The 14,732-nt window shown below is 52.2% G+C and overlaps 1 protein-coding gene across 2 annotated transcripts in view; it reads right to left on the bottom strand.

The window, feature by feature from the left end:
• Positions 1 to 14,732, bottom strand: part of EFNB1 (ephrin B1) — a 67,005-nt gene that overhangs the window by 9,647 nt on the left and 42,626 nt on the right. For both annotated transcript variants that reach the window (XM_075573582.1, XM_075573581.1), the window contains exon 3: positions 6,453 to 6,730. In XM_075573582.1, the coding sequence (XP_075429697.1) occupies positions 6,453 to 6,730 (278 nt within the window). The remainder of the gene's footprint in view (positions 1 to 6,452; positions 6,731 to 14,732) is intronic.

Here is a 14,732-nt window from a genome sequence, read left to right as displayed (position 1 = left end):
ACGTCGGATTGCTACAAGGGTATCTCTGGACCCCCAGACACAGGAAGTGAAACCTTTGCCCGGCAGGGATCCCAAGGCTTGGAGAAAAGAAAAAAACAGCACCTGAAGGCTCCCGGCTAACTCAGAAGGGAGGCGCGCGGGATTAATGGGGGCAGAATAAGCACTGAACCCCCCAAAGTCAGATGCTTCTGTATTTGAAACGCCAGCTCTTCCTGTGCAGCTGGTAACGATACCCGTGTGTGAAGCCAGCGAGAGAGCGGACAAAAAACCTCAATACTTTCACAACAGTTTTTGCCGTATCCCTCTGGTTGTGGAAAGAACCTGCGCCACGTACCTCACACGCAGTTAGCAACAGAACACGCGTGTCACGACAAAGGATCCCGTGGGGAGCTCTAAGGGACTGGGAAATGAAAGGAATGATCACGTCAGAGATCCTTAAAAAGACAGAATCCGCAGCACTGGGAAGCACGGAAACTGGCATCACCGGAACACGTCGCGCCCCTATTAGCGAGCGCGTCGGATGGTGCAGCTCACGGTCCCTATTAGCGAGCGCGTCGGATGCTGCAGCTCACGGTCCCTATTAGCGATCGCGTCGGATGCTGCAGCTCACGGTCCCTATTAGCGAGCGCATCGGATGCTGCAGCTTACTATCCCTATTAGCGAGCGCGTCGGATGCTGCAGCTCACGGTCCCTATTAGCGAGCGCGTCGGATGCTGCAGCTCACGGTCCCTATTAGCGAGTGCGTCGGATGGTGCAGCTCAGGGTCCCTATTAGCGAGCGCGTCGCATGCTGCAGCTCAGGGTCCCTATTAGCGAGCGCGTCGGATGCTGCAGCTCACGGTCCCTATTAGCGAGCGCGTCGGATGGTGCAGCTCACGGTCCCTATTAGCGAGCGCGTCGGATGGTGCAGCTCAGGGTCCCTATTAGCGAGCGCGTCGGATGCTGCAGCTCACGGTCCCTATTAGCGATCGCGTCGGATGCTGCAGCTCACGGTCCCTATTAGCGAGCGCATCGGATGCTGCAGCTTACTATCCCTATTAGCGAGCGCGTCGGATGCTGCAGCTCACGGTCCCTATTAGCGAGCGCGTCGGATGCTGCAGCTCCCGGTCCCTATTAGCGAGCGCGTCGGATGGTGCAGCTCAGGGTCCCTATTAGCGAGCGCGTCGCATGCTGCAGCTCAGGGTCCCTATTAGCGAGCGCGTCGGATGCTGCAGCTCACGGTCCCTATTAGCGAGCGCGTCGGATGGTGCAGCTCACGGTCCCTATTAGCGAGCGCGTCGGATGGTGCAGCTCAGGGTCCCTATTAGCGAGCGCGTCGCATGCTGCAGCTCAGGGTCCCTATTAGCGAGCGCGTCGGATGCTGCAGCTCAGGGTCCTTATTGCTGTATGTTGATTAATGTAGCTTAATAATCTCTGCATGGGAAGAAAGGGGGGGGGGGTTCTGTGGAGATTCTACAAACAAACATTACAAAAAATGATAAAGTTCAGACATAGCTGTAGGTTTGATGAAGCCTTTGCTTATTAAGATACATTAACTGCTATTTTAAAACATCTAGTTGTCTTATATTTTCTCTGAAGTCGGTCACCTTGATAAAAGGTTACTGAATGCATCATTGCCCGTTGGTCCTTTGTAGGATTGCAGGTGGGTTAGTAGAGGGGTAGGTAGTTCAGTAGAGGGGTAGGTAGTTCAGTAGAGGGGTAGGTGGGCAGACTGTAGCTTTCTGGCTGAGAGATTGCAGAGCGTGTGGGGGTTTCAGTCTCTCCTGCACATCAGCTATGCAGCGATTTCCCCTTAACAGTTTACAAACCAAAGTGGAGCCCCAAATATGGGAAGAAAAACCCTACAGGAATCCTAATTATTTTCACCCGCCTTCCTCCACAAGGACTCAATGTGCGGGAAGGGGGGGGGAAATTTCACAACGCACACGTTACATACGGACAAAGCGCGACGCCGCCCTGCAGCCACCACGCCAGGACAGAAAGTCCTCCTATAGGATCGGAGAAGTACAATGCCCTGAGCCTATGAATGGAAGCGCAACACTTGTACCTGCATGTGGGGGTGATAATTCACTCGCAGCGAGAGAGAAACTAGGGATATGTGGGACGCTGGATGTAACTGGGCCCTATTACTGCCGGGAGGGAGCAGTCTCTCTCGGAGCGTACCGCAGATGCCACGCTGCAGGTTACTGCTTCAGTACACAGGGGTTTAACCGCCAGCATCCCCAAGGCTTCCAGCTCCGGTCACTGATCAAAGCTGTGCGCATGCGTGTGACAGAGAAGAGGGACAGAGGGGAAATCCCACTACAGGTAAGAAAGAAAAACAAATCCGATGAGGGGCCTGCGACTGTGGGAGGGAGAATGCATTAGAGGCACAAGGTTGCAAGCTCTGCAGGGCAGAAGAAGACAGTCAAAGGCTTCAATAACCCCATAAGTGCCAGCAATGTAGGAACATAGGAGAAGCCCCCCGTCACTGGCTGAGAGTCCAGTGATCCCCTCACACCCCACACTCGCAGAGAAGCTCATACAGTGCAGCTTTACTGGTGAACATGTGTGGTCCGAACACGCAGCGCTCAGACCCTCTAAGGCCCAGCGCTGAGTGGGTCCCCCTGGCCGGAACATCACAAAGCGGATCCCTCACACGGGGGCCAAAGGTCAGATTCAATCTGGCTCTTCAAGAGAGGAAGAAAGAGAGTGGGGGTTGGAAGAGAGGGGGGAGGGAGGGAGAAGGAGAGAGAGAGAGGGGGAGGGAGGAGGATAGAGAGAGGGGGAGGGAGGAGGATAGAGTGGGAGGGAGGAGGATAGAGAGAGGGGGAGGGAGGAGGAGGGAGGAGGATAGAGAGGGGGAGGGAGGAGGAGAGAGAGGGGGAGGGAGGAGGATAGAGAGAGGGGGAGGGAGGAGGATAGAGAGGGGGAGGGAGGAGGATAGAGAGGGGGAGGGAGGAGGAGAGAGAGGGGGAGGGAGGAGGATAGAGAGAGGGGGAGGGAGGAGGATAGAGAGGGGGAGGGAGGAGGATAGAGAGAGGGGGAGGGAGGAGGATAGAGAGGGGGAGAGGGAGGAGGATAGAGAGGGGGAGAGGGAGGAGGATAGAGAGGGGGAGGGAGGAGGATAGAGAGGGGGAGGGAGGAGGATAGAGAGGGGGGAGGGAGGAGGATAGAGAGGGGGGAGGGAGGAGGATAGAGAGGGGGGAGGGAGGAGGATAGAGAGGGGGGAGGGAGGAGGATAGAGAGGGGGGAGGGAGGAGGATAGAGAGGGGGGAGGGAGGAGGATAGAGAGTGGGGAGGGAGGAGGATAGAGAGGGGGGAGGGAGGAGGATAGAGAGGGGGGAGGGAGGAGGATAGAGAGGGGGGAGGGAGGAGGATAGAGAGGGGGAGGGAGGAGGATAGAGAGAGGGGGAGGGAGGAGGATAGAGAGAGGGGGAGGGAGGAGGATAGAGAGAGGGGGAGGGAGGAGGATAGAGAGAGGGGGAGGGAGGAGGATAGAGAGAGGGGGAGGGAGGAGGATAGAGAGGGGGGAGGGAGGAGGATAGAGAGGGGGGAGGGAGGAGGATAGAGAGAGGGGGAGGGAGGAGGATAGAGAGGGGGAGAGGGAGGAGGATAGAGAGGGGGAGAGGGAGGAGGATAGAGAGGGGGAGAGGGAGGAGGATAGAGAGGGGGAGAGGGAGGAGGATAGAGAGGGGGAGAGGGAGGAGGATAGAGAGGGGGAGAGGGAGGAGGATAGAGAGGGGGAGGGAGGAGGATAGAGAGGGGGAGGGAGGAGGATAGAGAGGGGGAGGGAGGAGGATAGAGAGTGGGGAGGGAGGAGGATAGAGAGTGGGGAGGGAGGAGGATAGAGAGGGGGGAGGGAGGAGGATAGAGAGGGGGGAGGGAGGAGGATAGAGAGGGGGGAGGGAGGAGGATAGAGAGGGGGGAGGGAGGAGGATAGAGAGGGGGAGGGAGGAGGATAGAGAGGGGGAGGGAGGAGGATAGAGAGGGGGGAGGGAGGAGGATAGAGAGGGGGAGGGAGGAGGATAGAGAGGGGGGAGGGAGGAGGATAGAGAGGGGGGAGGGAGGAGGATAGAGAGGGGGGAGGGAGGAGGATAGAGAGGGGGAGGAGGATAGAGAGGGGGAGGAGGATAGAGAGGGGGAGGAGGATAGAGAGGGGGAGGAGGATAGAGGGGGAGGGAGGAGGATAGAGAGGGGGGAGGGAGGAGGATAGAGAGGGGGGAGGGAGGAGGATAGAGAGGGGGGAGGGAGGAGGATAGAGAGGGGGAGGGAGGAGGATAGAGAGGGGGGAGGGAGGAGGATAGAGAGGGGGAGGGAGGAGGATAGAGAGGGGGAGGGAGGAGGATAGAGAGGGGGAGGGAGGAGGATAGAGAGGGGGAGGGAGGAGGATAGAGAGGGGGGAGGGAGGATAGAGAGGGGGAAGGGAGGTGGATAGAGAGGGGGGAGGGAGGATAGAGAGGGGGAGGGAGGAGGATAGAGAGTGGGGAGGGAGGAGGATAGAGAGGGGGAGGGAGGAGGATAGAGAGGGGGGAGGGAGGAGGATAGAGAGGGGGGAGGGAGGAGGATAGAGAGGGGGAGGGAGGTGGATAGAGAGGGGGGAGGGAGGTGGATAGAGAGGGGGAGGGAGGTGGATAGAGAGGGGGAGGGAGGTGGATAGAGAGGGGGGAGGGAGGTGGATAGAGAGGGGGAGGGAGGAGGATAGAGAGGGGGGAGGGAGGAGGATAGAGAGGGGGAGGGAGGAGGATAGAGAGGGGGAGTGAGGAGGATAGAGAGGGGGGAGGGAGGAGATAGAGAGGGGGGAGGGAGGAGGATAGAGAGGGGGGAGGGAGGATAGAGAGGAGGGAGGATAGAGAGGGGGGAGGAGAGAAATAGTGGGAGAGAGGGAGAAATATTTTTGGTAAGGAAAGAAGATATTCACAGTTGTGTGTACTCTGGTCTCTGTACCCAGAGGATATGCGCGACACCGCCTGCCTGATCCTGCCTGCCGAGGACAGAACACTTCCAGATGTGCGCTGCTGTTCCAGATCTCTCCCATACACTCACATTCCCAAGGCACAATGTGCAGCCATTTAGTGCTGGGACCGGAGCACGAAAATAACTTCTTCTGGAAAGTGAGTGGAAATAGAGGAAGACTGGGAAAGAGAAAGAAAAGGCAGCATGCAACTGGAAAGTGGGAATCGGCAGTGAGGGAAGTGCCACCTTCCCCAATCTCCCCAAACCAGCCTATATTAGTCCCCCACCCCCCTCATTCCCTTTAGCCGGTACCAGATCGCTCCCGTCCGCTCTGTGAGCCCTGAATCCCTGCGGTAAGAGGCTGACACGACAGGTCACTGCACATCGTTCCCCTCACCAGCAGAAGCATCACTCGCTCCATCTGGCCCGACTCACGTGTTGGCGGCGTCCAGAACCAGGACACCGCATGTAGCAAGAGGGCACCCAAGGACCATTTGCCTCCTTTGCTACCAGAGACAGTCGGCAACGCTCTGCAGCGGGTGCAAGGCGGCAACGCTCTGCAGCGGGTGCAAGGCGGCAACGCTCAGCAGCGGGTGCAAGGCAGCAACGCTCTGCAGCGGGTGCAAGGCAGCAACGCTCTGCAGCGGGTGCAAGGCGACAACGCTCTGCAGCGGTTTACATTCAGACAGAGCAACTCTGGTACAATATCAGAACACAGATTTCGGAGAGAAATGGCACGCCGACATGGGACATACACAAGTGATATGAATGAATCCACATTTCATAGGCTTCCCAGAGTGTAAAGAATAAATAATTACTGCGGGCAGAGAAGGGGGAGAGATTTAAGTTTATAACTGTGCCGGGGGCTGCAATAAACCTCCGCACGACCCTGAGTGCAGAAAGCCTCCTGCACAGGCCACACAAACTGGGGGTGACAAATACGGGGACCACAACCACGGAGAACAGATAACACAGCAGTACTGAGCATCTTTATGTGGTGACCGATACATAACGAAGGCATTCACGTAATTTGTGTCCTTCGTATGCTCATCTCCCCGTGTCATACGCTGAAATATTACATTGTACAGTCTCAGAGCAGGATTCGGCTTTGTATATTACTGTACAGGCTGCAAACATTTTGCAACACTCCAAAAATGACACTGCTGCAGAAACTTGTGTTCTCTAAAGACACACACACACACACACACACACACACACCCACACACACACGTAAAAGTAGTCCCAAGAAAAGCGATTGTTAAGTGGGATTACATATTTAGACGCTGATGTTTGAGAGAATGGAAGTGAGTAGGAGCTGTTGTGCGGATAGGGAAAGGCCGTTTGGCTTTACTGGATTCCTCTCAATCAGAAGGTGTGACCTGGAGCAGCTGGCGAAGGTGGTGGAAGCCACTGGGTGCAACTCATTGCAAGATCGGTAACCTATACCGAGACACCCAGTCACGCACCTCTACGCCCCCAGGGATCGGGTACACACAGGGCGGGCGTGCACACACTTACATGTGATGTAGTAATCCTGGTATTTTCGGAACTCCAGGCCCATGTAGTTGGGGCTGAACTCCTGGAACTTGATGGTAAAGCGGAATTCTTTCTCCGGCTGGTTACAGGTGACCAGGACATTGGGGTCCATCACTGTGCTGCAGGATTCTGCCTGCTCCCTACGCACCATGTACAGCTTGTAATACTCGTAGGGCAGCGACTGCTCCCCCTTGGGGCACATTATGTCCAGGCGGTCCCCGATTTCAGGGTAAATGACCAAACCCTTTCCAGATACAAACCTGTAGAGACAAAAATACAGCATTTTAAGACCGAGGCTCAGAGAAAGTAATTGAAACATAACTGGGGTGTATTGCACCCATATACCATATTGCACCACCCTCTGCTTTTACAATGCTTCCAGCACCTCATCCCCGCTCAACTACACTCACTGCTATTCCAGTGCGGACACCCACATGTACAGCTCTGTTACTAAATCCAAATCCTCCCCCCCTCGCTCACATTTTTCCATTTCAGTAATGACCCACACAGCTAAGTCACCATACTTCAATCCTCTGCCATTCTTATACCCCCTTTGTGCGCAAACAGCCCTGCCCTGAACCACCCTCTATCACAGGGTGGACATCCGTTTGCTATTCCAGTACTAACCCCAACCCGTCGCCAATTCCACCAAACTCTCTAGGCAAGCATGCTCCTTTGTACTCTTGGGGAAGGATTAAAAAAGGGCAGGAGGGATACAGGACAAATACGAATGAATGAGCCAAGGGATGAAGTGAGAGAACCATGAGAACATCAGGTGCCTGCAGCAAGGAAGTAGGAAGCACAGATCCCAGAAACCTTGTGACAGCTGGAGGCGTTTGTAACGGGTTTGGTATTTGGACGGCACCCAACATGAACAAAACTTGTGGGGAGACAGAGGGGCGTTGGCATGAAACCGGCACTATGGGCAGCTGGCATTCACCAGGAAAAAGGTAGTACACACACTTTGTCCTGCTTCAGGAACCTCTGGTGAGTGCTACAAATGGAGATAAATCCAGCAAAAGAGCTACACAAAGCAAGAGAAAAAGCAAGAAACATGCAGGAAAAAAGTGCCACAGAACACATGACCCGACAAGAGAGCAAACTAAACGTGGGCTGGAAGGGCGGAAAAATGGAGATTTAAAAACAGAGAGCTAGTTGGATGAGTAATTGTGAGTTCATGATGTAGAGGGAGGGACTGGGTGAGCAGGTGTGTGAGGGAGGAAGTCTCCGTACTCACTCAGACAGCCATCTATGTGTGAGCAGGCAGGTACACGCGTGACTCATATCTGTCTGCACCCCGCAGGCTCTGCTCATCAGTGAGCCGGAGGCAGCAAACATGTATCCCATGTCTGGAATGTGTACAGCGGGGGTGTACTGATACGGAGGTGTACTGATCCGGGGGTGTACTGATACGGAGGTGTACTGATACGGGGACTTTGTTTACCATGGAAATATTGAATGTTATGTAAAAATATATTGTATAATACTTATACTGGTTTACATTTTTTATTATATATTTTAGCTGTGTTCACTGGCCTCTGTCAAGACAGAATCAAAGATACCCTAAAATAGTTAATAAAAAATATAAAGGACTTAAATGGATCATCAATAGCTAGTCTCCATGAAACTGAAGACACAAATGTACAATTCATTTACATTTAAAGAGTCCCAACATTGTTCTAACTACAAACTTTCTATTCTGACTGCAGACGACATTTACAAAAATAAATAAATTAGGAAACAGTGAGATCCGACACAGAGTTAAGTGGGAAGTACACACACACACACACACACACACACACACACACACACACACACACACACACACACACACACACACACACACACACACACACACACACACACACACACACACACACACACACACACACACACACAAAAGAACAATCCAAGTTCTGCTTCAATGAAACAAACGGTGAAAAAGAAGAAGCCAAACTACTAGAAACCAAAGCAGCCGATCGTAAACTTCCTTCTTTCATTATCTATAATCGCAACCCACACGGATCAATGCCAACGCTTTCATAGCTACATAGAAGTTTAAAAAACAGAAACAGACATTGCCATCAAGTTCCACCTACGTTACATTTAGACAGATACTTTATCCTATATTTGTACTTACAGTATATTTGATCCAGAGGAAGGCAAACAAAAACCCCAGTGACACATTATCCAATTGTATCTCATTACTCGACCTCTCTGCAGCATTTGACACCGTGGACCACCCTCTTCTCCTTCATATTCTCCATGCTCTTGGTATTCGGAACAAAGCTCTATCCTGAATCTCATCCTACCTCTCCCATCGTACTTTCAGTGTCTCTTCTGCTAACACCTCCTCCTCCTCTATTGATCTCTCTGTGGGGTTACCCCAGGGCTCTGTCCTGGGACCTCTTCTCTTTTCTCTATATACACTCTCTCTAGGTGACCTAATAACATCTTTTGGGTTTAAATATCACCTCTATGCTGACGACACACAAATATACTTTTCAACACCCGACCTTACACAAACTTTCTGAATGTCTCTCCGCTATATCATCCTGGATGGCCCTCCGCCGCCTTAAACTCAACATGGCTAAAACAGAGCTCCTCATACTTCCTCCCAAACCTGGCCCTACTACCTCCTTCCACATTACTGTTGGAACTACGATCATTCACCCAGTAGCCCAAGCACGCTGCCTAGGGGTCACACTCGACTCCTCTTTCCCACATTCGCCCCTCACATTCAAAACATTTCTAAAACCTGTCGCTTTTTCCTCCGCAATATAACAAAGATACGCCCTTTCCTCTGTCGCACTGCTGCTAAACCTCTGACTCAGGCCCTCATTCTCTCCCGTCTTGATTACTGTAACCTCCTGCTGTCCGGCCTTCCTGCCTCTCACCTGTCTCCCCTACAATCTATCCTAAATGCTGCTGCCAGAATCACTCTACTCTTTCCTAGATCTGTCTCAGCGTCTCCCCTCCTGAAATCCCTCTCCTGGCTTCCGATCAAATCCCGCATTTCACACTCCATTCTTCTCCTCACTTTTAAAGCTTTACACTCCTCTGCCCCTACTTACATCTCAGCCCTAATTTCTCGCTATGCACTATCCCGACTCTTGCTTTCTGCTCAAGGATGTCTTCTTTCTACCCCTTTTGTATCTAAAAGCTCTCTCCCGCCTTAAACCTTTTTCACTGACTGCCCCACACCTCTGGAATGCCCTTCCCCTCAGTACCCGACTAGCACCCTCTCTATCCACCTTTAAGACCCACCTTAAGACCCACTTGCTTAAAGAAGCATATGAATAGCACTGTGGATATTCTGAACACATGGCACATAAAGCTTGGCCCCCTGCAGACGCACTTACCAGAACTCCCTCCTACTGTCTCTGTACGTTCTCCCTACCTACCAATTAGACTGTAAGCTCCTCGGGGCAGGGACTCCTCTTCCTTAATGTTACGTTTATGTCTAAAGCACTTATTCCCATAATCTGTTATTTATATTATCTGTTATTTATTTGATTACCACGTGTATTACTACTTTGAAGCGCTATGTACATTAATGGCGCTATATAAATAAAGACATACAATACAATACAATTAGCGGGAAAATAAATTCCCCCCCGACTCCAGTAATGGCAGGTCAGAAATCAGATTTCTCCCTGGATCAACAACCTTCTTTACTTATTAGGTATATCCCTGTCTACCTTTCCTTTCTAAAAAGAGGTCTAGTCTTTTCTTAAAGAAATCCATTGCATCTGTCAGTCTCCATGGGTATACATTGTACACTAACGGCTCTTACTGTAAATAACCCTTTGCCTTCCTCCAATCTCATGGGACCATACACTGCTTTTCTAATATAAACAAATATAATTTAGCGAGCCTTTCCTCACAAGTCAGATCTTACAGCCACTTTATTCATTGGGTGTCGCTTCTCTGTACTGGTCAGTTCTATGTCTTTTTATGGAGAGGTGCCCAAAACTGTACAGTACCCCATATTCCAGGTGTGGTCTAAGGATTTATAGTGCCATCATGCGCTCTTCCCGGCAAGCCAATATCCTATTTGTCTTTGCAGCTACTACCTGCTGTCTACAAGCACTCCTAAATCCTTCTCCGTCACGGAGAGAACGAGTTAAATGTGATGGAGAGAAATCTTGTTTCTCACCCATGGGGATAAAGCTGGGATGTGGGCGCAGCGTGCTCCGCAGGGAGACGTGAATCTAACAGGGCATTCAAGGTGATATTGGGTGAGTTCCGGTGGAAGTCCTTGCACGGAGGGTCTTGTAGGATAGCGGTGCCCAACCAGCCCTCTAAACCAGCGGTGTGGGATTTTTTCCGGGGGGCGCGAGCGGTTGTAGAGGCTGCGCGCTCTTTCCAGATGCATTTAAACGAAATGCCAGGGGATCGCGTGAGGCCTCTGCAACTCACGGGATTCAGACACGTTTCTGTAACACGTCGCCATGGCAACGCGGCACCAAATTACGCCGTGTCATGCGGAGTGACGTCCCGTCCGTCTTCATGGCAATGGGTCACGTGAACCAGCGGCATCATTTAACGCCGGCAAACCAGGTAGGGGGGTGCAGCGCCAAACGTTTGCGCTCCCCTGCTCTAGACACCTTCCCCCCTCAACAGGTCAGGTTTTCAGAATATCCCAGCTTCAGCACAGGTGGCTCAATCAGTGGCAGTCTTTGACGGCCTCTGAGCCACCTGTGCTGAAGCTGGGATAGCCTGAAAACATGGCACGTTGGGGGGCCTGAGGAGCTGAGCCCCCCTGCTGCAGGTAATACCAAGTTTCTCTATTAATAAACAAGAGCATAATTTCTGCACCTGCGGCTTTTCCATTGAACCCAATTCCTGAAGGGGTTAAACAATTCTTCCCAAAGCCGTTTGGAAACATACAGGAAAGAGAAGCTCGCCTAAAATATATCCTTTCCTCCTAAGGATTTCAATGAGAAATGAACGTAATCTGGTGTGAAAAATATACGTTTCCCTAACTCACATCTAAACATTAAACACAGAGCAGCAGTATGTATACCCGGAGAGTCACAGAGCAGCAGGATGTATACCCGGAGAGTCACAGAGCAGCAGTATGTATACCCGGATAGTCACAGAGCAGCAGTATGTATACCCGGAGAGTCACAGAGCAGCGGTATGTATACCCGGAGAGTCACAGAGCAGCGGTATGTATACCCGGAGAGTCACAGAGCAGCAGTATGTATACCCGGATAGTCACAGAGCAGCAGTACGTATACCCGGAGAGTCACAGAGCAGCAGTACGTATACCCGGAGAGTCACAGAGCAGCAGTACGTATACCCGGAGAGTCACAGAGCAGCAGTACGTATACCCGGAGAGTCACAGAGCAGCAGTACGTATACCCGGACAGTCACAGAGCAGCAGTACGTATACCCGGAGAGTCACAGAGCAGCAGTACGTATACCCGGAGAGTCACAGAGCAGCAGTACGTATACCCGGAGAGTCACAGAGCAGCGGTACGTATACCCGGAGAGTCACAGAGCAGCAGTACGTATACCCGGAGAGTCACAGAGCAGCAGTACGTATACCCGGAGAGTCACAGAGCAGCAGTACGTATACCCGGATAGTCACAGAGCAGCAGTACGTATACCCGGAGAGTCACAGAGCAGCAGTATGTATACCCGGATAGTCACAGAGCAGCAGTATGTATACCCGGAGAGTCACAGAGCAGCAGTACGTATACCCGGAGAGTCACAGAGCAGCAGTACGTATACCCGGAGAGTCACAGAGCAGCAGTACGTATACCCGGAGAGTCACAGAGCAGCAGTACGTATACCCGGAGAGTCACAGAGCAGCGGTACGTATACCCGGATAGTCACAGAGCAGCAGTACGTATACCCGGAGAGTCACAGAGCAGCGGTACGTATACCCGGATAGTCACAGAGCAGCAGTACGTATACCCGGAGAGTCACAGAGCAGCAGTACGTATACCCGGAGAGTCACAGAGCAGCAGTACGTATACCCGGAGAGTCACAGAGCAGCAGTACGTATACCCGGAGAGTCACAGAGCAGCAGTACGTATACCCGGAGAGTCACAGAGCAGCAGTACGTATACCCGGAGAGTCACAGAGCAGCAGTACGTATACCCGGAGAGTCACAGAGCAGCAGTACGTATACCCGGAGAGTCACAGAGCAGCGGTATGTATACCCGGAGAGTCACAGAGCAGCGGTATGTATACCCGGAGAGTCACAGAGCAGCGGTATGTATACCCGGAGAGTCACAGAGCAGCGGTATGTATACCCGGAGAGTCACAGAGCAGCGGTATGTATACCCGGAGAGTCACAGAGCAGCAGTATGTATACCCGGAGTCACAGAGCAGCAGTATGTATACCCGGAGAGTCACAGAGCAGCAGTACGTATACCCGGATAGTCACAGAGCAGCAGTACGTATACCCGGAGAGTCACAGAGCAGCAGTACGTATACCCGGATAGTCACAGAGCAGCAGTACGTATACCCGGATAGTCACAGAGCAGCAGTACGTATACCCGGATAGTCACAGACCAGCAGTACGTATACCCGGAGAGTCACAGAGCAGCAGTATGTATACCCGGAGAGTCACAGAGCAGCAGTATGTATACCCGGAGAGTCACAGAGCAGCAGTATGTATACCCGGAGAGTCACAGAGCAGCAGTATGTATACCCGGAGAGTCACAGAGCAGCAGTATGTATACCCGGAGAGTCACAGAGCAGCAGGATGTATACCCGGATAGTCACAGAGCAGCAGTATGTATACCCGGAGAGTCACAGAGCAGCAGTATGTATACCCGGAGAGTCACAGAGCAGCAGTATGTATACCCGGAGAGTCACAGAGCAGCAGTATGTATACCCGGAGAGTCACAGAGCATCAGTATGTATACCCGGAGAGTCACAGAGCAGCAGTATGTATACCCGGATAGTCACAGAGCAGCAGTACGTATAACCGGAGAGTCACAGAGCAGCAGTACGTATACCCGGAGAGTCACAGAGCAGCAGTATGTATACTCGGAGAGTCACAGAGCAGCAGGATGTATACCCGGAGAGTCACAGAGCAGCAGGATGTATACCCGGAGAGTCACAGAGCAGCAGTATGTATACCCGGATAGTCACAGAGCAGCAGTAGGAATACCCGGATAGTCACAGAGCAGCAGTATGTATACCCGGATAGTCACAGAGCAGCAGTATGTATACCCGGATAGTCACAGAGCAGCAGTATGTATACCCGGAGAGTCACAGAGCAGCAGTATGTATACCCGGAGAGTCACAGAGCAGCGGTATGTATACCCGGATAGTCACAGAGCAGCAGGATGTATACCCGGATAGTCACAGAGCAGCAGGATGTATACCCGGATAGTCACAGAGCAGCAGTATGTATACCCGGATAGTCACAGAGCAGCAGTATGTATACCCGGAGAGTCACAGAGCAGCAGTATGTATACACGGATAGTCACAGAGCAGCAGTATGTATACCCGGAGAGTCACAGAGCAGCAGTATGTATACACGGATAGTCACAGAGCAGCAGTATGTATACCCGGAGAGTCACAGAGCAGCAGTATGTATACCCGGAGAGTCACAGAGCAGCAGTATGTATACCCGGAGAGTCACAGAGCAGCAGTATGTATACCCGGAGAGTCACAGAGCAGCAGTATGTATACCCGGAGAGTCACAGAGCAGCAGTATGTATACCCGGAGAGTCACAGAGCAGCAGTATGTATACCCGGATAGTCACAGAGCAGCAGTATGTATACCCGGATAGTCACAGAGCAGCAGGATGTATACCCGGAGAGTCACAGAGCAGCAGGATGTATACCCGGATAGAGAAGAAGTGTTTGAGTCACTGCAGAGTATAAAGCGGTTTACAGGAAGGCCAGCGTGTCCGAAAGACACATCCCCATCCTGGTACTCGTGTGTTTTAGGTTACGAAGCAGTTAATGTTTCTCTCATCCGGCCGACAGTGAAAGTCTGGGGGCTTCTTGGTTTATATAAAAAGATATATTTGTGCACATAAACCTGTATATTGCGGCCGTCTCCGGGGGAGGGATAAAGTCTCGGCAGGGCGTCCCTCCGCAGACTGAGACAGAGAACACAAAGACTGTCTTACAGCAGCCGGGTAACTGGGCACATTCCTGCCTCGCTGGTGCCTTGGGAGGCCTATCAGGTGGCAGGGACCCACTTTCCTATTGTTCAGGGAGGTGTTTTCTGATGGGAAAGGTGAAGAGGGGATTTGTGAGGTCTGAAAAACGATCCCTCCGAGT

The sequence above is a fragment of the Ascaphus truei genome, chromosome 16, assembly GCF_040206685.1.
Source record: "Ascaphus truei isolate aAscTru1 chromosome 16, aAscTru1.hap1, whole genome shotgun sequence".
In the NCBI taxonomy this organism is placed as follows: Eukaryota; Metazoa; Chordata; class Amphibia; order Anura; family Ascaphidae; genus Ascaphus; species Ascaphus truei.
Note: the sequence above shows the minus strand (reverse complement) of the source record. Positions and strands in the feature narration are given on the sequence as shown.